This window comes from Protopterus annectens, chromosome 2.part1, assembly GCF_019279795.1.
Source record: "Protopterus annectens isolate FY-2018-M chromosome 2.part1, PAN1.0, whole genome shotgun sequence".
Classification (NCBI taxonomy): domain Eukaryota; kingdom Metazoa; phylum Chordata; order Ceratodontiformes; family Protopteridae; genus Protopterus; species Protopterus annectens.
In genome coordinates, this window is record NC_056729.1 from 776,374,028 (window position 1) to 776,397,589 (window position 23,562).

General features: G+C 43.7%; 1 protein-coding gene across 1 annotated transcript in view; it reads left to right on the forward strand.

Annotated features, from left to right (window-relative positions):
• The window catches only part of EXOC1 (exocyst complex component 1), a 1,123,278-nt gene extending 1,119,658 nt beyond the window's left edge, over positions 1-3,620 (forward strand). The window contains exon 19 of the mRNA XM_044062479.1: positions 22-3,620. Coding sequence (XP_043918414.1) covers positions 22-174 — 153 coding nt within the window. The 3' untranslated portion in view covers positions 175-3,620. The remainder of the gene's footprint in view (positions 1-21) is intronic.
• Positions 3,621-23,562: the final 19,942 nt, after the last annotated feature.

Here is a 23,562-nt window from a genome sequence, read left to right on the forward strand (position 1 = left end):
TTGTTTTTTTCCTTTATACAGGTTGTATGGCATTCTATGCAGGATGAATTCATTCGTCAGTACAAACATTTTGAAGGTTTGATAGCACGATGTTATCCTGGATCAGGGGTCACAATGGAATTTACTATACAAGATATTCTGGAGTATTTCTCTAGCATTGCGCAGTCTCACTAACCAAGAAGAAAACTGCGTTATTCATAAATTCAGAGTTCATAGCTGCTCAACTGTTGCACTGCATATTTAGAAACTTCAAAAAACACATTTTACTGAGTAGAAATCATTTAGTAAAATTTGTAAATTTATTTTAAAGTTGTAAACACTGGGTTCATTTATTTGTGAATGTACAAGGAACTTAAAATGTAACCTGTTTATGTTAATACTACAAGTTTTGCAGTCAACGTATTTTCCCTTATCATGAATACATACTGAAAGTCTGAATATAGAGCTTGATTATGTCAAGGCTATTCTACACTAAGAAAAGATTTTTAGGAACTGCTACATTATTTCTACATTAGTTTACATGCTTATTTACGTTATTAAGAGCAGTGCTTGTCCTAACTGATAACTGTAAAGCTGCCCGCAATACTACATTCATAAACAGCTTTGTAAACTACTTTAAACTACAGAATCAGTACATCCGTGTGCTGCAGGGGTGCTTATCTACCACATTTAACATTGCTTAGGAGAAAACTGGAAACACTATTGTTTCACGTTGTTGTGCTGAGCTGATACTTTATGTTTATGTCTTGTCTCCCTCTTTCTTTTTTGTTGCTTTGGGTATCAGCACTTTAAAAAGATATTGCCTTTCTAACGATACCCACTGTCTCTTTTTAATGGTAATGTAGAGTAGAACTGCAGGAGTTTTAATGTCACAGGAAGAGAAATTTGGGTAGGCAAATGTGGATGAGCTGACAGACCACCTCAAATCTAAGTGCATAGGAAGGACTTCTGTTTCTTTGTAGATACCCTTGTTTTAATAATAAGTGAAAAGGAAAGAAAAAAACACAGAATAAGCTAAACATTATCTAAATACTGCATTTTTATAATTATTTCCAAGTTGTAGTCAATTTTTTGGCAGGTAAGTATTACAGACCCAGCTACATGCAATCATTTTTGTATTCTCTGTGCAACACCATTATAAAGGCTATGTTCTAGTAAAATGACTTGCAAAGTGCATGTAATACTATAAGCCTGTTTATTTGTTTAGTTCTGTGTTTACCCTACAATGAAAAAAGATTCAGTAAATTGGGATGGGCTGTAAGCACCCTTGTATTTTGAAGTGAACGTTAACTAATTTGTTTAATTATTTAGCCAGTTGAAATGTAAAAATAAATAAATACAAGTAAAATGTAAAAATAATAAAAATAAAAGTATTCTTTAGAGAAATTTAAAGGAAATTACTTTTCTGATGTATTCTTTATTTAATGTTTCAGACTGCATCAGTCTTGAACAATTGTCAATTTATTTGCAACAGTCTGGACTGTGTGTAAAAACAACAAACTGTACATGTGCAGAAACATGCATCAAGCCTAAGTTTGAATTTAGAGGTTTGCAGGATAACAAGAAAATGAGGCAAGGTCAGTTTCTTGTACCAAGAAATCTTTGCAAATTAAAAACAAGCTTAAAGCAATTTTTTTGCATATGATCTTCGGAGTATTCAGTTATAAACTTGAAAAATACAAAAACATTATCACTTAGAATTAGTGTTCTTAATTTTGGTGTTTGGACTTATTCTGCACTTAGCTGCACAAAATGAGAGTATGTGCAATATGTAGTAACAATAAGTTGCAAAGTTGCAAAACAGAGGATTTTGTAGAATAACCTTGTACTACAGGACATCCTTAAAATTAGAGGCATTATTAGAGGCATTGTCACTGTTAAGAATTCTGATTTAGAGAATGAAAGCATGCAGATCCTAATCTATTGTGCTAATCAGATGCTAAGAACCACAGATGAAATGTGTTGTTACCATTCTTTCGTTTAGTTCTTTTCTTTCATCCCTCTTCTTCTTGTGGTTTCATGCTTGCTAATATCCAGCTCCTCAGTTGACCATTTTATTTTCCTTTTTCTTCCTTGTGGTAAGTGATATCACATGCCAGCAGCAAAAGTCTACATTTATAAATTGCAAAATCATTATTATTATGTGAAGTCTTGCACAGACATTACCAGTAGTATATCAAGTAGCACTGTAAGAAGAGTATGCAGCTCATTTTTTGGAAAGATACACTATTGGCATGTAATATCATGTATTTGTGGCTGATAATGTTAGAAGTTTGTGGCATTTGATGTTAAAGCTACAAAATATTAATTTCTTTAGATATTTTGAATATGCAATATAAGTTTTGTTTAAAATGCAAGCAAGAATGGATTTTTGCTGTTTCAAATGCACGTGTAACCTTTGGTAGAAGGACTTTTAGATTATATTGTATACCTGTTAAATTTAAACTTTAATGTGTTTAAAAATGCAGATGAAAATAATAATGCACATAAAGGTGTGCAATGTACAGATATTACTGCACACCCACTAACTTATAAGGCATGTGCCTCACAACAACCCTGGAGGTGTGTCATATTAATGTAGTGCACATCCCCCTGCACACCTTATTGCTTATACACATATTCATGTACAGAGACACACGCACACGCACCATATTAAAGGCAGTTTAAAGGCTTTTGTGAAGCTGTTTTAGCATGGTAGCTTGACATCTTTGTAAGCTAAACACCATAGAAGAGACCATGTTGTATAAGATGTAATTTAATTGTCTTTATGAATTCTTAGACAGTCACACCCTGATCCAGGAAAATATGAAATATTTTATTACATATTGATAACCTGATTAAGGGACCTTAGAGTATAGTAGGATTAAGTCTCTTACATGATTATTATTTCTTATGTTGTTTGATTATCCAGTGAGAAGGTATTTACAGCCCAACATGTAACACTGTAGATTTTGCAATGTCTATGAACTAAGTGCTCTCTGTCGTCATGGTCTGTGACAATCTGCTGTCCCCAAATCCCTGAAAGCTTCTACCCTTCCCCCTTTAGAGAATTGATATGAAATAATGCAGGTAGCAGACTGGGCTGTTTTTGTTTTGACTTATGACAGTAACTGTTAAGATTCTCTCATTTATAACTAAAACAGACATTTTTACATAATGCTTACCTTTGTTTTTGTTTTTTTTGCTTCTGTTCAATGCATCAATTTTACTCTAAATACAAATGGCTATATATCTGCAAAAGCATTCATGTTTTTGTATAAGATTTTCTGGACAAGTCTTATGTACTGTGTGAGCAGACTCTAAATTCAAGGAAATAACAGCAATTTTTTAAATGTCAAGTTAATCTTGTCGAAGCTTTTTTTTTTGTCATAACTTGTAAATTGACAGGAAGTGTAACTGTTTGTAAAATTAGTATTATTAATTTTCATATTAAGTCAACATAAAGCTATGATTCAGGTATTTACCGAGTTTGTCAGCCAGAACCTGCATTTGACTGTGCTTGTGGCCAATGGCACAAATACTGAGCAGCCTAATGATTATGTAGATTTGATACCAGCCATTGCAAGACTGTGTCACTGAAATGGTTTACAATGCAAAATAAAATTCTTAAGAGAAATACATCATGACATTCACCTACAAACTTTATTTGGGGTTTTAGGTATAAGGACATGTATATAATACAAATCATTATCATATGTGCCATTTCTTGTGTGTTTTTATTTGGGGAGGGGATAGTGCTAACATACTTATAATGAGAGAAAATTGTTACTTTTAAGAAGTAATGTACATGATTTTTTCTTTTGATACAAGATCAGCTTAAAGCAGTTATATTCTGGGCATGCACTGCATTTCCACCCTGAATAGAAATGATATACCCATTCATTACAGAAACTTTACACGTAGAAGACAGCATCTGACTCGATTTTTGACACTTAGTAAAACTTTAAGAAATTATGCTTTTCCATCTTCTAATAAAAAAAAAAAAAAAAAAGGTTGGCCTGATTTTTTTTTTTATTACAGGATTTTTTATTGGTAGTATCTTTACAGTGACATAAATTGTCGATTTTTAGAAGATTTATTTAGGATTTTTTACTTTTAATGTAATATCAGATTGCTGCAGGTATATTTTAGGCAAATATTGCTTTCCCCTCACAGAATATAAGTGATACAACATGAAATGTAGCACAGCATAACAGATAATGACAGTGAAATGACTATGCAAGCGTGAATTTAGTGTCTGTGTGTAGGAGGCAGTATCTCCATTATCCTTTGATACTTCTGTGTAAACCTTCTTGAGACTTGTACTTGGAGCTCAGGTGCCTACTGTACCCAAGAGTTCACCCATAAGAGTATAAGTGCATCTTATTTTTAAATTGGCTGAGCCATTTTGTCTTTGTCAGTGCAAAGATGTTTGCATCTGACATTAATCTAGTGATAGAAAAGTCACATTTCCAGAAAAGGATACATGTTTTTTTACTTCTGATGTAATGCTTTCTCAGTACATATATATTCTGGATATGTATTGCATTCCCTGTCCTGTAATACGCACTCATTAGACAAACAATATAATGTAATCCTGCAGACCAATATCCTGGATCCATATAGGTCTGCATTTGCTACATTCTTATACAGAAATGCATCTTGGCAACTGTTTGGCATTTTGTAATTAAAATTGCTTAGTAACATATCTTGTCTATTATAGACTTTACTTAGATTGTGGTTTCTAGAATAAGAAGCAGACATGTAGCTACATCTCAAAATTGGGTAGCTATTCAACCTTTGTCAATATTGGATTTTTGTTGGTGTGTTGCAGTAAATAGATATTTGAGTTATGGCTAATAAGTTTTTTTCTGATTTTCTGCTAGTTTTGAACAGGTATTTATGGATATATTTTTCTAGGTGCCCTTTTTATCTTTGCTTGTTGACCATCAATCTTCCTTCTTTCAGATGCAAGCCCATTCATCCTTAGCAGTGGTAAGTCTCCAGATAACATTCTAGAATGAGAACCATTTGGATAAGCCATCATTCAACCAGACTTTAGGAAGATTGTGCTCTGATCAGCATCCTGATAATGACAGCATTTGCATAATCCCTCACTTTACCGTTGGGCAGGAAGATGGACTTTCCACATTACCGTAGGAACATATAATGCCCTCTCCTGTGAGTGCATTCTCCTGTACGCTTTCTAATGAGGGCTACAACCAGGCGGTAACTTGGTAAGCCAAAAGCCTGACACCAGGATGCCCAGTGCAATTCTGTTCTTCCTGCATCCCCCAAGATGGGCATATCCCATCATTCTTCTTCAGCACCACAAAGCCTTTCCGAAGCAGAGATGGACAAGATGATGCAGCGATTTATCCACACTCAAATCCAGATGGAGGTCTTGCCAGGGCCTTCTCCCACTGGAGCAGGTACCTTCCAACCAGTTTTCAGACCTATTACTCCTTCTCTGATCTGACCCGTGGTTTTGGAGCTGTTGGATCCGAAGACGGTCAGAGTCGAGGGGGTCGGCACCGATGGTACCCTGTATCTCGACTCAGGCCAGTGCCCTGAGTGTGTCGGATCCGACTGGGTCGAACCCCATCTCTCAGAGCCATAGCCTTGGGGTCGGATCCAGGGGGGGGTGCTCTCTGCTCCCGGTTTGTCAGAGGAGGAGCATTCCCCTCGGCGTCTCGGCTCTGACTCCTCGGTTGGATCAGAGGGGAATGGTCTCTGCCAGTTCAGCCCATGAGGTCCATTTTCTCTCTGCATTCGACTTGGTGGAGAGGGCTCTCGCGGGGTTGAGGCCTCTGACTATCTCATCTTCAGACTCTGCCCAGACCCCCTGGCATTGAGTGCAGATCCGTCCAACTTGCTCTCTCATGGACAGCCCATAGTCGTATTGCCCCAGGATGTTCCCATCTTGGAACAACCCCCTTGTGAGGTCTCCCCAGAGAAGTCCCCCTGATTAGCTCCCCCACAAGCATACATGCAAAAGGAGGCACTTGGACTCCCCTCCAGAGTCCCTCACAGAGGACACGAACTTGGATGAAGGGGAAGGTTCCCCAGGATCACTCCCCAAGGATGTCTCCTTTGGAGACATCATGGAGAGTCTCTGCCAAAGGGGGGGTGGTCTGCCCCAAAACCAACCACCGACAAATCCATGTTCCTGGAGGCATTCAGCTCAGGCCCATCTACCTCTGGGGTGTCCCCTTCTGCTAATCCACTCATGGATCTAATAACATCTAGGGCATGGAAGGAGTTGGACAGTGTAGAGCCAATACCCAAATGCCCGGATAAGGTCTTGAGCCCCCTGTGGATAGACTTCATTGGCATAAGGGGTCTCCTGTAGATGCAATGATGGTGGTGGCTGCCACCAAGAAGGAACTTGCCCAAGAGAGTTCCATGGTCCACCCACCTGACCGAGAGTCGAGGACACTGGACCATTTTGGGAAGCAAGTCTATGCTTCTGCGACCTTCTGTGTGATGGCACTGAACTATATGGTGCACATTATTCGACTCCAGAGAGATCTGGTCAAGGAAGTCACGTAGTCGACTCCAGGGTCCATGTCAGCGGAGGACAGGTAGATGTTCACACGAATGGCCACCCTCAAATCTGTAGCCAACACGTCCATGCATTTGCTCTCCCATGCCACGGAAGGAGCTGCACGGGCAGTGGGGTCAGGCATTGCCATTCAGCGCCATGCATGGCTCAGCTTTTGTCAATTCTCTGAGCCCTTCAAGGCATCTTTCACCAATGCCCCTTATGATGGCTCTTCACTCTTTGGGAAGACAGAGACTCTAGTCCAGAGTGAGAATGATGGGGAAGACACTGTCTGCTGTCTGAGTCCACTTGTCTCCACCTCAAAGATCCTTTTCCAGGAACCGAGGTCAGAAGAAGTTGTGGTTCCACAAATCTCAAGCGTTTTCCTGGGATGCTCAGGACTCGCCTTCCCCTAGAGGCATAGGGGGATATGATAGATGCCACCCTAGATGCAGAGGGGTCCTAGGAATTCTGGGTTCCGAGAACCTTTCTTGGACAAACCTGGACAGCAATCCTGAGGGGTTGCTCAGCTGTCCATCTCTGGAGGCACTCGGGGGTCATCTGTCGCTCCACCCACTAGCATGGGAGTCCATCACAATAGATCAGTGGGTGTTGCGAGTCATATCCAGAGGTTATTTTGTCCCTTTCAAGGACTTACCCCCTCCCAACAAAACCCTCCCCAGACGTTCCACCCACGCAGTGGGAGGAAGCAGCAGTACAGATACAATCACTGCTAAGAAAACGAGTTCCAGTTGAACCTGTCAGTAAACAAGACACAATTCCGGATGGTCACAATCCAATCCATCCTGCCCTTTCTGCAGGAAAAAGACTGGATGTTCTTGATAGATCTCCAGGATGCATACTATCACATCAAAATGCACAGGCGGTCCCGGAGGTTCCTTCGATTCCAGCTAGGAACCCATCATTACCAATTTTGAGCCCTCCCCTTCAGTCTCACCACAGACCCCCATGTCTTCACAGAGGTAATGGCAGTGGTAGCAGCTCACCTGAGGCTTCAGGGCATTCAGGTCTTTCCATACCTGGATGATTGGTTCTTTACCGCCCCTTCAGAGCATTTACTATGTCAAGCCAGTGACTCCTTCCTTCTGTTAGCCAGCAAGCTGGGCATTACTATCATTCTGAACAAGTCGGCTGTTCACTCGGTTCAGGTTTTAGAGTTCACTGGGGCATGGCTGGACACAGTACAATCGATGGTGTTCCTCACCTCAGACAGGATACGCACCTTGAGGATACACATGTTACATATTCTACAGACCCACTCACCCACAGCTGAAACAGTCTTAAGAGCTTTAGGTTCTGTGGCAGCCACAATAAATCTCCCCATGGCACTTCACATAAGGGTTCTACAGTGGACTTCAGTGGTACACTGGTCTCTGTTAGACCTTCCATTGTCCTTTCCAGTGAGGATCTCAAAGGTGTGCAAAAGCTCCCTTTGGTGGTGGATTCAGTCTCTGGATCTCCACAAGGGACATCCCTTTCAACTTCCTCTACCCCAAACCACAGTGACCACAGATGCCTCCCTGCTTGGGTGGGGGGGGCATTGCTCAGGAAGGATGGTCCAAGGCACGTGGTCCCCTCACAAGACCTATTTGCACATCAACGTCCTAGAGATGAGAGCAGTTCTTCTCACGTTGCAAGCCCTACATGCGCATCTTCCTGTGGGAATGATTGCAATTCAGACAGACAACATGTCAGTAGTCTGGTATATCAACAAGCAGGGGGGAACTAGATCTTACCCATTATGCTGAGAGGCCATGAGAGTGTGGGAATGGGCAATCTCCACCGGCCATTTTCTGGTGGCAATGCACATCCTGGGACAGTTCAACATCTTAGCGGACAGGTTCAGCAGATCCATCCTGATGCCTTATGAGTAGTCTCTGAAACTTTCAGTAGCGGAGCAGATCTTCCTCAAGTGGGGTCGTCCCTGCTGCGATCTCTTTGCATCTCCTTTCAGCATGAAATGCAGCAAGTTTTTCTCTCTTAACCCCCATCCCGGGGAAGCCCCCAGAGATGCTCTGATTCATGCTTGGCCTACCGGGCTCCTTTATGCATATCCTCCTCTTCCCCTCATGTCAAAGTTTCTGCAGAAAGTTTGAAGGCTGGCGAGCACTGTGATCCTCATCGCCACATTCTGGCCTCGACAGGTTTGGTTTCTCTTACTCAGGTCTCATGTAGTTGTCCCACCAAGGACCTTAGATCCGGTCCTGGATCTACCCTCACATCCCTCGGGAATCCCTCATCAAGACCTGGACAGTTTGAAGCTCACTGCTTGCCTCCTTTAAGTTCCCATGATTCTTAGGACTCCTGGTTTGTCATCTCTAGTTAAATCCATTCTGGGGGCGGCTCATAAGTTGTACACTAGGAAAATTTATCGCAGTAAATGGAAACGTTTTTCGATGTGGGCCGTTCAGAGGTCTTTGGATCCTTTCACTGCACCACTTCCAGCGGTTCTAGAATTTTTAGCTAGCATTTTCATCAAGGCACTAGTTCTTCTACAGTGAAAGTCCAACTAGTTACAATTTCTAATTTTCATGCTGGAGTGGATATGTCTTCATTAGTTTCTTCGAAAATTTGTAAAACCTTTCTCAAAGGTGTCTTTCTCCTCAGACCTCCGGTCAAGGATCCCATTCCTCCGTGGGACCTCACTTTGTTGTTGCAAGCATTGGTGTTGTTGCAAGCATTGGTCTCCCCTCCCTTTGAACCTGCAGCCTCTGTGGATCTGCAATTTTTGACCTGGAAAACTGCATTTCTGGTTGCCATTACATGTGTTAGAAGGGTGCCGGAACTCCAAGCTCTTTCTATCAAAGTCCCTTATATGATCTTCTACAAGGATAGAGTCTAGCTACATACTAATCCTTCCTTTCTCCCTATGATAGCCTTGGAGGCTAATATCAGTCAGACTATTAATTTGAGAGTATTTTTTCTGAACTATCAGACCAAAGGGGAACACAAATTGCATTTTTTAGATGTTCACAGACAGTTGAGATTTTATTTACACAGGACTAAATCCTTACACAAGTCTGATCAGCTTTTTGTGTCCTACGCCAAGCCCTTTTTAGGCAAACCTGTTTCAAAAGTGACTATTGCTCACTGGATTTCTCTATTCATTGCCCGGGTTTATTCGGATAAAGATTTGTCTCTTTCAGGAAAAGTGAAGGCTCATTCAACCCGATCCATAACTACATCTGCGGCCTTTTGGACTAGTGTCTCCATGGATGATATTTGTTCAGCTGACACTTGGGCCTCATCTCACACCTTTATTTCTCACTATAAGCTGGATTTGGTGTCTAGAAGTAGAGCATCCTTTGGCTCTGTGGTGCTCCGGAATATCTTCCCATGAGGGCCTCCCAAGGATTAGGTAGCTGGGGACTGTGTCCCACAGGTTGAAGATCAAATGAAGTAAACTACTTCAGATAAAGAAGTTATGTACTCACCATAACATTCCATCTGAGTAGATGTTCATCGTGTTACCCTGCTGCAGTCATCACACTCGGGTTATCCTGTCATAAGGCAGTCCCGCAGTTAGCCGGAATTCCAAAGTCTTGGTTCGGCGTCGGTTGCTGTCACCTCTTCCCTGACGTCAGTGCGCGAGGGGTATATATAATGCAACCAACGCCATTTTCTTCAATCTTTCTTGCTGCGCAGTGCCCGAAGCAGAAGCAGTTCGCAAGTGCCGGTCGGCCGACTCCTGAGATTTTCAAATTCGAATTTCAGACTGAAGTCTTCTATAAAGCTAAGTACCATGTTGGGGAAACTTTTCTTGCCTCAGACCGATGTCAGAAAAAGTTAACAATTGTATTTCTTGTGGGAAGCAAATGCCATTCTTATTGCATACCTTGCCTAGGCCCAGACCACGACGTCACTTCTTGTCGGTTTTGTGCTAGGTTTAATAAGCTTACTATTAAAAGACGCTTTGATTTCTCACAACACTACTTCGGTAGGAAATTTAACTACACCATGCCGTCGGAGCAACCGACTACCGGCGTGCACAAAAAAATGCAGGGATAAGGACAGACAGCCCATGCCTAAACCAGATTCCAAGGCCTCGGCAGATCCGGTCTCTGCTTCTCCATTCCTCAGTGAGGCTTCGACGCAGCCCCTGACTACTGCAGATCTGGATCCTGAGACCGCTACGGAAATTTTGACGGAATGTTCCAGGCCAACGCAGCCTTTTACTTCAGGGCCTTCCGACGACTTTGCTACAAAAGACGTCGGTGCTACAGAAACACCATCGGTTTCTGAAGGCGTTTTCAGACCGGCGACTCTCACCACTAAAACATTTTTTAAGTCAAAGACTCCTTCTAAATCTAAAAGGACTGCACTTCAGTCTCCTGTTCAAGGCCCCATGCCTAAGAAACAGATGCTCAAAATGGCTGAAGATTTGATTTCTTTAATCGGGTTCCCAGCCCCCTCCTGACAAAAGGCCTAGACAAGAGGAAGATTTTGCATCCTCTGAGCAAATGTCCATTTCTTCAGACTTGTCTGACGACCAAGACTACTCCTTCTCTCCTTATGAAGATTCTGATGCTGAGGACTCTATTCCCTCAGCTTCTCCTCCTGAAGACTACTCCTTTGGGGAAAACTTTACACACTATGAGGGAACATTTTCACTGGGAAGGTCAGGACTACTCTGATTCAAAGAAAAGGCTCAGAGAGTTTCTTTTACTCCCCCAACACAGACCACTTGCCATCCCACCAGTTTTGGACATTGTGGATGATGTCTATTTAGAATCCAGTTTCAACCCAGACTCTCTAGCTCCTGCTAAGCCTGACAGATACTACAGAGTGCCTGATTCCCACAAATTTCTTTACAAAAGCCCTGTAGCTGACCCAGAGACTATCTCCCAGGGTCCCAAGGGGGCTAAGGCTTCTATGGCTAAAAACCCAGTACCTTCAGAGAGGGATTCCAGAGCACTAGACAGGTGGGGGAAAAAGGTTTACACCTCAGCCACACTAGCTATGAGGGCACTGAATTGTCAGTTTCACATGCTTAAGTATCAGCAATTTCTAATCTCTCAGTTAAAGTTAACCACTCCCCTCAACAATCTGAATTGAAAGAAGTACAGGATCTGTTGCACGCCACTGAGCAGGTGGGCAAACATACCTTACAATGTGGGTTTGATTCTTTGGAGGCCTCCTGCAGAGCAGCTGTCACGGGGTCTGTTATACGTAGGCATGCTTGGTTAAAGGAACAAACTCTGCCTGATCATGTTAAAGCAAAACTACTAGAAGCTCCCTTACAGCAGAATGTTCTTTTTGGAGTTAAAGCAGAAGAAGTTTTAAAGAAAATGGAAGATAAGGCAAAATTTATGCAGACAGTCAAAGATTTCCTACAAGTGCAACCCCCTCGCTTCAGCAGAAACTGGCCAACAAAAAATTGGTCCTTTCCAGCCACTGACAGACCACAGAGGGGTAAATACAGATGCCCAAGGGGCAGAGGACAACCACAAGCCCAGTATAAACCTTGCCAATGGGACACTACCACACAGAAGGGAAGAGAAGACAGGTCTCAATCCACCAGAAGGCAAACTCAATGACTTGCACCTCATCTGGCCAAGCAATACTCTCTTGGCAGCCCCCTTGTGGGGGGGACTCGCACTTTTTGCAGACAACTGGCTCATTGTCACAAAGGACAAATGGGTCCTAGACATAATTTTACGAGGATACAGATTCCACTTTCACACCTTGCCAATGAAAAGAGGAATGCCAAACCTGCCACACATGGCAGGACAATGCATTCAAGGACTATGGACTACAGATCAAAGAAATCTGCACATAAATCAAAATGAGATGCTAGCTGTACAGAAAGCTCTAACAGCCTTCAAGGATCTATTACATCCAGGACAACTTGCAATAAAAATGGACAACACCACAGTAATGTGGTACATAAACAAACAAGGGGGTACACATTCCTACACTCTATGCAGGCAAGCAATGATCTTATGGAACACAGCTCTGGCCTACCAAGTCCAGTTACAAGCTCAATTCCTGCCAGGACAGAAGAACACATTGATAGACAACCTCAGCAGAAACATCAAAGATCCCCACGAGTGGAAATTAGATCCACAAATATTTACAATGATAACTCAAAAATGGGGCCTTCCAGACATAGACCTGTTTGCCAGTCCTCAGTATTATCAACTGACAAAATTTTGTACAAGGACATTTCACCATCAAGCTTGGAAAGTGCAAGCTCTCTCTTTCAGTTGGAAAAAACTGGCAGTATATGCCTTCCCTCCATTGCCTCTCCTCACAAATGTTCTTTTGAAAGTCAAAAAGGAGAGACCATGACTGATTCTCATAGCCCCAGACTGGCCATGCCAGCACTGGTATCCGCTATTGAAAAATATGGCCCACAGCCCATCATGGATATTGCCTCAAATACCCCATTTGCTCACACAACAAAACTTTTAGTTATGTACTCATTATAACTTCAGATGTTTGAGATCCATCTCGCCTACATTCTGACTGATGGGTTCGGAGCCGATCCCTTGGCTCTGACTCAGCACGCTTATGCCAAAGAGCGAAGTCTCTTATTGGCTGAGCTTACTATATCCCAGGATGCACCACTACCAGTCCCCCAGATCTAGTTTGTCCGCATACATGCACACACGCATGCACTGCTTATATAACATTGACAGATGATACAAGATAAAAACAGTAGAACTCAAACCGTTCAATCTCTTCTGATCTCCAAGGCAGGGGGAAGGAGGGTGGGTATTAGGAATGTAGGCGAGATGGATCTCAAACATCTGAAGTTATGGTGAGTACATAACTAAAAGATGTTATGTGATCCTATCTCGCCTACATTCTGACTGATGGGATAGTGTCCATAGCACCTAAATCCTGGGTGGCTCACTGGAAAACACTCCTGAGTACCGTGGAACCAAATGATGCTTGCCCTTTAGATGCCACATCCAATTTATAGTGGGAAATGAATGTGTGCGGGTTGGACCAAGTAGCCGCAGCACAAATCTCAGAAATAGCGAGCTTGGAATGGAATGCAATAGAGGTAGCCATAGCTCTAGTAGAGTGAGCTTTGACAGATGTTGTAAGTTGTTTATTTGAAGAGGAATAAGCCTGAGTTATGCAATCTCTAATCCATTTGGCAATAGTAGCTTTAGTGATGGTTTTACCCAGTTTATTATCTGAAAAGGACACAAACAATTGATCTGTTTTTCGAATTTGTTGAGTCCTGTCTAGATAGAAGCGCAATTGCCTGTGAACATCCAATGTATGCAATGTGTATTCCGCTTTGTTTGAAAATTTTGGAAAGAAAACTGGTAGCTCTAGAGATTGTTGGAGACAGAGATTAGAACAAACTTTTGGAACAAAAGATGGGTTAGGCCTAAGTGAAACTCTATCATTGTGAAAAATCAAGTACGGTGGTTTGATAGATAGGGCTTGAAGTTTTGAAACTCTTCTTGCAGAGGTAATTGCAATTAAGAAGGCAGTTTTCCAGGACAGATATTTCAACTCACATGTAGCAGCCGGTTCAAAAGGGGAAGATGTTAAGGCACGAAGTACCAAATCAAGATCCCATGGAGGTGCAGGATGAAAAACTGGGGGTCTTAAAAGCACAGCACCTTTCATGAAAGTTTTACATAATCTGCTGCTCATCAAAGGTGGGTCTATGGAATTGTGAAATTTGGAGATAGCTGCTAGTTGGACTTTAATAGTAGAGACTGAAGATCCTTGATTAAACAAGGATGTTAAAAATTTTAAGACCTCTGGTATCGGGGCTGTAATAGGGTCTAAGCCTCTGAGTTGAGCCCAGATAGCAAACCTCTTCCACTTACTGTCATACAATTTCTTAGTGGTGGGTTTGTGGGCTGAAGATAAAATGTGAATAACTTCCGGGTCCAAGGATTGATTTCTGACTATCGTCGGAAGTGGAGGAGCCAAGCTGTTAATTTCAAAGTGCGAAGGGACTGGTGCTGTTGTCCCGACTGATGAACCAGAAGGTCCGGGATTAGATCCAAGAACCAAGGACCGTCCAGGGTATACTTCTGTAGGTAAGGGAACCATACTTGACGAGGCCAGTACGGAGCAATTAGAATCATTGTGGACCCCAATTGGGAAGTTTTCTGGATGACTTTGGGGAGGAGTGGAATCGGAGGGAAAGCATAAAGCAGTCCTGTTGGCCAAGGTTGGACTAGAGCATCCGTAGCTGTCTCCCCTTGACGTGGGGTCAAGGAAAAGAACCTTTTGCACTTCGTGTTTCGTGGTGTTGCAAACAGGTCGCAGCACGGAATCCCCCACCTTTGAAAATCTGAGCTGCTACTGTTTTGCTCAGAGACCACTCGTGAGGAGAAAGAATAGTCCTGCTCAGTCTGTCTGCTAATACATTGATTTGCCTGGAATGTGGGTCGCTACCAGGAAGCTTGGTAGCCACTGCCCATTCCCACACCCTCATGGCCTCTCTGCAAAGGGGTAAGATCTGGTCCCTCCTTGTTTGTTTAGATACCAGACCACCGACATGTTGTCTGTGTGAATGGTGATAATGCCTTGAGGAAGAAAGTTGTGGAGGGCTTGTAGGGACAGAAGTACAGCTCTCATTTCCAACACATTGATATGAAGAACTGTTTCGTTTGGAAGCCAAGAACCCTGAACTGACCTGCCCAGACAATGCCCCCCACCCGCCTGGGAGGCATCCGTTGTCAAGGTGGCCATCGGAGGGGGTATCACAAAAGGTCTTCCCTGATTCAGATTGGATGGCAGAAGCCACCAGCGGAGGTCCCGTTTGCACGTTTCTGTTATCAGTATGTGATGATTGAGGGGAGATCCTGAAAGACCATTGTGTCGATAATAGCCACTGGAGAATCCTCATGTGCAATCTTGCCAGCGGAACTAGGAGAACCGTGGCAGACATTGAACCTAAAAGTTGCAAGACCATCCTGGCTGGGGCTTTGGATCTTAGAAGCAGGGCTCGGACTTGATCTTGTAATGTTTGTATCCTTTCGGTAGGAAGGAAGATTCGCATTAATTTTGAGTCTATCTCTGCTCCTATGAATCTTATGCGCTGAGAAGGCAGCAAGACAGACTTTGACCAGTTGAATGTAATTCCCAGGGAAGCACCCAGGGAGAAGGTGGCTTGTAGGTTCTCTAGTAGTAGATGCCTGGTGGTGGCAGTCAGGAGCCAGTCGTCCAGATAGGGAAACACTTGGAATCCGAGACTCCTCAGGTGAGCAGTCACTATGGTCAAACACTTGGTGAACACCCTGGGGGCGGTGGTGAGACCAAAGGGCAGTGCACAAAATTGGAAATGACTGTCTCCCAGGCTGAAGCGCAGATACCTCCTGGACGCCTGATGTATCGGTATGTGATAATTGGCGTCCTTGAGATCTATGGAGCACATCCAAACATCTTTCTCCAACAATGGGAGAATGGATTGTAAAGTGACCATTCGGAATTTGGACTTCATGACGGACTGGTTTAGTTTGCTGAGATCCAAAATGGGTCTCAGGTCCCCTGTCTTTTTTGGCACTAAAAAGAACCTTGAGTAATTTCCGGATCCGATCTGGTCTGTGGGGACCGGTTGGATGACTCCTTTTCTAGCAGCTTTGAGGCTTCTTCGGCTGCAATTTCCCTTTGACTGGGTGGTGGGTCCGGGATTTTTTTGGACGGTGGGGGTGAGTGTGTGAAGGGAATGGTGTAACCTCTGGCAATAATCTGAAGCACCCATCTGTCCTGAGTAATAGACTCCCAGGCTTTTAGGTGCTTGGCAAAACGGCACCCGACTGGCTCCGAGCAGCACAGCCGGGCAATCCCTCATGGAGTGTGGGAGGCTGAAGAGCCACGAAAGGACTCGCGGTCTCCAGTGTTGCGGGGGCCTCTGCCGCCTCTGGGACGGCGTCTCCCAGAAAAATTTCCCCGTCCACTGCCTCTGGAAGGGGAATCTTCCTGCTGTTGAGGAAAGAATTTCTGTGATTTGGAACCACATCTTCCCTCCTCTTTTAGCCTTGGGATAAGGCCGAAAGGGAGTGGAATAACGTTCTACGGCAGATAAAGTCTTTCCCTCTTGCTCACAGCGGGTAAGAGTGTCTTTTACCTTGGGTCCAAACAAAGAGGACCCATCAAAGGGAGCATCGGCAAAGGAAGACTTGAAGGCCTCCGCAAAATGACACAAACGGAGCCAGGCTTGTCTCCGTAGAGCCACGCCTGTGCCTGCCGCTCTGCCCGCCCCTTCAGCCGCATATGAAATGAGCCTCATGGACGAGTTAGAAATCGAGGTAAGGATAGCCAACTGAGAGCTAACCGACTGGGCTAGCTGCTCAGGTAGGTTACCTGAGAGGGAGTCTGAGAGCTCCTTGACCAGATCCCTCTGTAGTCTGGTGAAATGTGCCAAATAATTCAGGGACCTCAAAGTAAAGGCCGCTGAAGTCAGGGTGCGCTTCCCGTACCGGTCCATGCTCCTCGACTCCTTATTAGGAGGATGGACGGACGTTGAAGCCTCTGGCACGTCCTGCTGGGTAGCAGATGCCACCACCATGGCATCCACAGCTACGCCTTTCGTTAAGATCTCCTTCTCGGGTGGGGCAGACAAAAATTTGTTAGGGCGAGAAGGCACTGGTTCCACAGTATCTGGATGTTCCCACGCCCAGGAGGTGGAGGGCTGAGTCCCGAAGGCCTTAAGGAACACCGACTCATCAGCGGAGGGGGGTTTGGAATTCCAGCCGCCTCGTTGCTTGAGGACCTCTAGAATGTCTGCAAATGAGACATCATCCGAGGACGACTTTGGGGACCCCTCCGCATCATCAAGATCAGTGTCCGATGTAATAGACTCATCGGGGGAGTCCACGTGCTTCCTCTTGCACGATCTCTTCCTTGGGGGCTCCTCCGAAGATAACTCCGAAAGACCCACAGGAGGAGGGGAACGCCGAGTGGGGTAACCTCAGGCCCCGGGGCTCCGCTGCCTAGAGACAGGGGAACTGCCAAAGACCCAGTCTCCATGCCCAGGGAAGGTGCCGGTAAAGCCATAGAGATGGCCGAAGAAGACTTGGCCAATGCACTCCTCATAGCTCTGAAGGCCGGACCCCCAGAATCCTGGGAGGGTCCAGTCTCCGGAGCCATGATAGCAGACGGAAGTCCCGCGGCTGAAGCACCGAGAGGGAGGCTTGGAACCGACAGCATTGGTCCCGAAACATCACCCCCGGGTCCGGCCGAAGAAGTCCGTGTGCTAAACTCGGACCCGAAGGCCGGGGTTGGAGTAAGGGTCGGAGCCAATCCTAGAATCTCTACTGGCTCCGTCAGCACCTGCTCCGACGGAGCCGAAGCAGTCGGAGGAGGAATGGCAATGGAATGGGCTGTCTGCTCCGAAGCCAAGTGGGTCGGAGCCGAAACTAATTTCTGAAAGACTGGGGACTGGAACAGTCTTTGGAGCACCCTGTCTATGTCCGAATCTGACATCCTTGATGACCTGGAAGAGACCGAATGGGTCCGAGTAGGTCTCTCCAACGGCTCCAAGGGACTAGGGGACCGGCTCCGAATCGACTCGATAATTATCGGTGCCGAAGGAGTGTCCAAACCAATTTCCGTCGGTGCCGAAGAGGGCTTTGGCGCCGAGGAGGAAGTGTCTGAGCGGACAACCTTCATCGGCTCCGAGATCAGTGGAGCCGATGAAGGTGACCCGCCTCTCGATGCCCCAGCCGTCGGCTCCGAACCCAGAGGAGTCGAGGCTGGAGGCATCGAGGCAGACCATTCCGCCCTCAGCTCCGAAGTCCGTGGAGCCGAAGGAGAAGCCTGCCTATGTCTCTTGGCGGTCGGTTCCGACGGACTGGTCGGAGCCGACGCCCTCTTCTTTTTAGCAGGAGAAGGAGAGGAAGCTAATGCCTCTTCAAAAGAGGGTTTTATAAGGCCTTTTAAAATAAGTTTATTTTTCCTCTCTTGGAGGACCCTCGAGGAAAAAGCGTGACAGACGCTACAGGACTCCTGCAAATGTTTGGCGCCCAAACAGTACACACAGAGAGAGTGATCATCTGTGATCGACATTTTAAAACTGCACTTAGTGCACTTTTTAAATCCTGAAGGCCTAGGAGCCTGTGACATTATGGCAACCACAGAGAAGTTCCTTCTTAGAAATCAAGAACTGTCACAAAGGAAAGGATCCAAGAACCCTTTTTTTTTTTTTTTTTTTTTTTTTTTTTAAAAATAAAAACGGAACTTGACAGATAACAGGCTGACAAGGGAAGGCCCTTCAACTCAAAAGGGACCTTCAGTCAGACAATACACAATCACTACACAAGAGTTTTACCACAAAAAAAACTTCAATCATACACAAAAACACAGAATAGCTGTTAAAACAGCTTTTTGTTGAATTTTAAAGAAATTCCTGACAGGAAAGTTAGTGAAAAACACTACTTAGCTCAGCCAAGCTCGAGACCACGTCTTTGCTTGTTAGCGGCAAACGAGATCTGGGGGACTGGTAGTGGTGCATCCTGGGATATAGTAAGCTCAGCCAATAAGAGACTTCGCTCTTTGGCATAAGCGTGCCGAGTCGGAGCCGAGGGATCGGCTCCGAACCCATCAGTCAGAATGTAGGCGAGATAGGATCACATAACATCAATCAGATTCTTCACAGCCAGCTCAAAACTTTAAATCTGGCTGCATGGCAAATCAACAAAACATCCAACCAGCTCCTCTTTCACAAGCAGTTCTGGATGTTATTCTGGAAGCCAGGAGGCCAAGCACCAGGAAGGCATATTCGGACAAATGGAAAAGGTTTTGTGCCTGGAACCAAGCTAAAGGCCAAGACACAATTCAGCCTCACATGCCTCACATTCTACAGTATTTAGCTGAGATGTTGCACAAAGGACTTTCCTTTTCCTCAATTAAAATCCATGCTTCAGCTATTTCAGCTCACTACAACATGGATCCACCTTTATTTTCACATCCTCTTCTAAGGCAGTTCCTCAGAGGGGCAAAAAACATTAGACCACCCATGAGAACTCCTACACCAACATGGGACCTCAACTTTGTTCTGGAAAAACTAACACTACCTCCCTTTGAACCAGCTTTCTCTGCAGATCTTCAGTTCCTATCATGGAAGACTGCCCTGCTCCTAGCAATAACTTCAGCTAGAAGAGTCTCAGAGCTACAGGCACTAATGGCAGTGGAACCTTTCCTCATTTTTTATCAAGACAGAGTTTCTCTACAAACTAATCCTTCCTTTATGCCTAAGGTGGTTTCCAGTGTAGCTTTAAATCAAACCATCCACTTGCCCACCTTCTTCCTCAATCCACAGAACAAAGGTGAGAGACTCCTGCATTCCTTGGACATTCACAGGCAGCTTCGTTACTACTTGGACAAAACTAAGGCTTTCAGAAAATCTGACCAGCTCTTTGTATCCTATGCTACAGCTTCTCAAGGGAAGGCTATATCAAAGCAAACCATTTCTAAATGGATAGGTCATTGCATACGTTTCTGCTATACCCATCATGGGAAACCAGTTCCTGCTGCCATTAGATCCCACTCTACCAGGGCAACAGCTACCTCTACAGCCTTTCTCAGGGGGGTTCCAACCAAGGAAATTTTAGAAGCTGCAACTTGGAGTTCAGTACACACCTTTACCAAACACTATCACTTACCTCTTTACTCTAAGTCCAGGGCGGGCTTCGCCACTGCAGTTCTGCAGGGCCTTATTGCCTCCACTAACCCTCTATGATACCTCCCACCTACCTTAGCTTTGGGATTCAACCCAAGTGTGATGACTGCAGCAGGGTAACCCGATGAACATAGTACAGTTTTGTACGTACGATAAATGTAGATGTTCGAGTGTTCACCCTGCTGCAGTCCAGGTTACCCTCCCTCCATCCCCTCTGTTCTACTGGCTAAATCTCTTCTATGCCTTACTGATGTATTTGCTTATAGCTGAAGGGATTTTGTGTTTGTGCAGTGGTTACTCCATTTGGTACTAATTCTGACCACCTTTTTGGGGGCACCTGACATCTGGGGCAAGAAAAACTGAAGAAAATGGCGTCGGTTGCATTATATATATCCCTGGTGCACTGACGTCAGGGAAGAGGTGACAGCAACCGACGCCGGACCAAGACTTTGGAATTCCGGCCGACTGTGGGACCGCCTGACAACAGGATAACCCGAGTGTGATGACTGCAGCAGGGTGAACACTCGAACATCTACATTTATGGTAGGTACAAAACTGTACTTTCTACTTCATTTGTCATCAACCCCCCCCCCCTTCCCACTGACCTTATCCTTCAGGATACTATAATGTCCCTTGTTCTGGTCCTTTTTTGTTGGGATCCTTGCATATGCCAGGACTTGAGGGGTCTTGAGGTATTTTTCTCTTGGAGGATGTCTTTGTGTGGTCAGGTAATGGTTATATGTTGGGCAGCAAACTTCATCTGAAAGGATAAGGGAGACGGGGGGCATTATGGGTAGGGGAGGAGCATGGAGGTCAGAGCCATAGTTAGAAAATGCAGCCGTGTTGGATTCAATATGGATCCGAGGACCCACTGGTTGAAGACAAATGAAGTAGAACTACTTAGATGGAACATTATGGTGAGTGCATAACTTCTTTTTTTATATGCCGTCCTAATTATCCATTTTTTTAAAAGCAGTTTCTGTTCTAGATTCTACTAAAAACTCTACCAGTGCTGGTCTTTCACTTAAGATCGTCCTATTTCTTTCTCTTTGCTTATACTGTGATATCAGTCCTTGATAGGGAAGCCAATTTCTAGCCTGCACTCCAAATGAATTCTTGGCCTCTTCCATTCTGTTACCCTTTCCTATCTAAGTATTTGCGCTCAATGCCTTGGTTCCTTTGCCAGTTTTAGCCAGTAAATTCTGGCCCCATTTTGCCAGTTGTCTGTACCCCTAATTTTTTTTATTTATTTAACATTTGTTGACCAGGAAAGTCTGATTAGGACTAGGATAGAGCCTATTTTCAGCAGAGGCATTGAGAGAACCACTCCAGATGCATGTCTTTGGAATGTGGGAGGAAACCCATGTGAATGCTGGGAGGATATGTACACTCTGCACAGAAGGCACCCCAGCCAAAAATTGAATGAGAGAAACATCATGGTTTGAGGTGACAATGTTAACCGCTGCACCACTGCCCTTAATTGCAGTCATTCCTATTGGCAGAGTCTCCTTTCTCCGTTCCCGTGTTGGCTTAGTTCTTAGAATACTTTCTTCTACTTTATGAATATAATATCCTGTATGGATATTGTTATTCTCGTTAAGTATCTCCATCCAAAATCCCAGTCTCCTTGTTTCTTGAACCACCCCTCCTGTTTCATCATCATACCTTTCCACTTTGAATTATAGCTTTCTGCTTGTATTATGTATAGGAGCTGTAACTGTATACCTCTGAAATACAGCTTCAAGTCAGGTAATCTTAAACCTCCCTGTTTTATTGGAAAGGTGAATTTATCCCACTTGATGCTTAGCCTCTTCCTTCCCAAATAAAATCTTTCAACTCTTCATTAATTGCTCTCCACAACATCTCTTCTGGTTAATAAAAATATGCCTGATCTGTGTATAAAACTAAAGGGACTATAAACATTTTAACTGCTTGTATCTTGCTATCCATATCCATAAAACAGAGCTTCCAATTTCTCATTTTTTGTATTATCTTTTGTTTAGTTTCTTCCCACATAGCCTTTGATGCCATAATATAATCTTTTTTATTCCATACTCCTAAGTACATCATTTTATCATGTCCCCATAAATATAGATACAGCTGAACCAATTTGTGTGTGGTACACAGTTTGCAGCTATTGCCTTTGTTTTATCCTCAATTTTGTATCCCAAAAATGAACAAAACTAGCTCAGAATGTTTTACAACACCAAAATGTCCTTTTCTGGTTTTATCAGGAATAAAATAATATCATCTGCAAATAAAGCCAACTTTTCTTGATTACCATCCTAATTATATCAGTTATTTTTGAGTCCTTTATTTTCTTTGCTACTTGTTATAAATATTTTGCAAATAACAAAGGGAAAAGAGGGCACCCATGCTTGGTTCATCTGCTCAAGCAAAACTTAGAGAAGAACTCCACCACCACCACTTCAATTTTCACCTCCATCTCTCATATACCCTCCTAATAAAACCTTATAGTTTCATCAGAGAATGCAAATGCTTCCATTGCCCTACTTATAAACTTCCAGCTTACCCTATTGAATGCTTTCTCTGCATCAAGACCTACCAACAACAGTGATATTATTTACATTCTGCTACCCTCTGGATTATCATTGTTCTATTAATATTGTCAAATGTCTGCATCTCATCCACAAAACCACATTGATCCATATCTGTCAATGCTGGCATCACCTTTGCCACTCTTTTAGCCATTATAGACACAACACTTTAAAATCATGGTTTAGAATCAAAATGGGCCTATATGAAGCTCGATCTAATGGGTTTTTACCATCTTTAGGTATTACAGCCACCACCTCTTTCTTCCAGGATGTTGGTGCTTCTCCTCCTTTTAAACAAAACTTTCCTGATTTTTATCACTTTCTTCCCTACTAGCTTCCAAATTTCCAAAGGAATACCATCTATTCCTGGAGGCTTTCCTGTAGATTGGCTATATGTCAGCATTTTTCTTTCATTTCCTCCTATCCTGTGACTGAGCCTCGTCTACCGATAACCTTGGCATATTTAATTGTTTCATGAACATTTCCATTTGTACTTTTTCTTCATTTCCATATTTCTATGATTCATACAGATTTTCATACAATTTCTGAAGTATTTGTAATACCTTTACATGATATCTGGTTATTTTCCTTGTAATAGGCTGCCCGAGCTTGCCAAAAAAAACTTTCTACTTTCTGTTGCCGGAGCCATTGTGCTGATAATTGTGTGTTCTGGTGTTATCAGAAAATATTTGTTTAACAGCAGTCTTTCTAAACACATGCATATTGTCAAGGTAGTCCCTTAGTTTCTCTTTAGCACTCTGCAATTGTGTTCTTGTTTTGTGAGATTTCCCCTATTCTGCAATACTTTAACCTTTGTCAGTTCTAAATTATTCTTGTTACTTCTTTACCATCTCTTT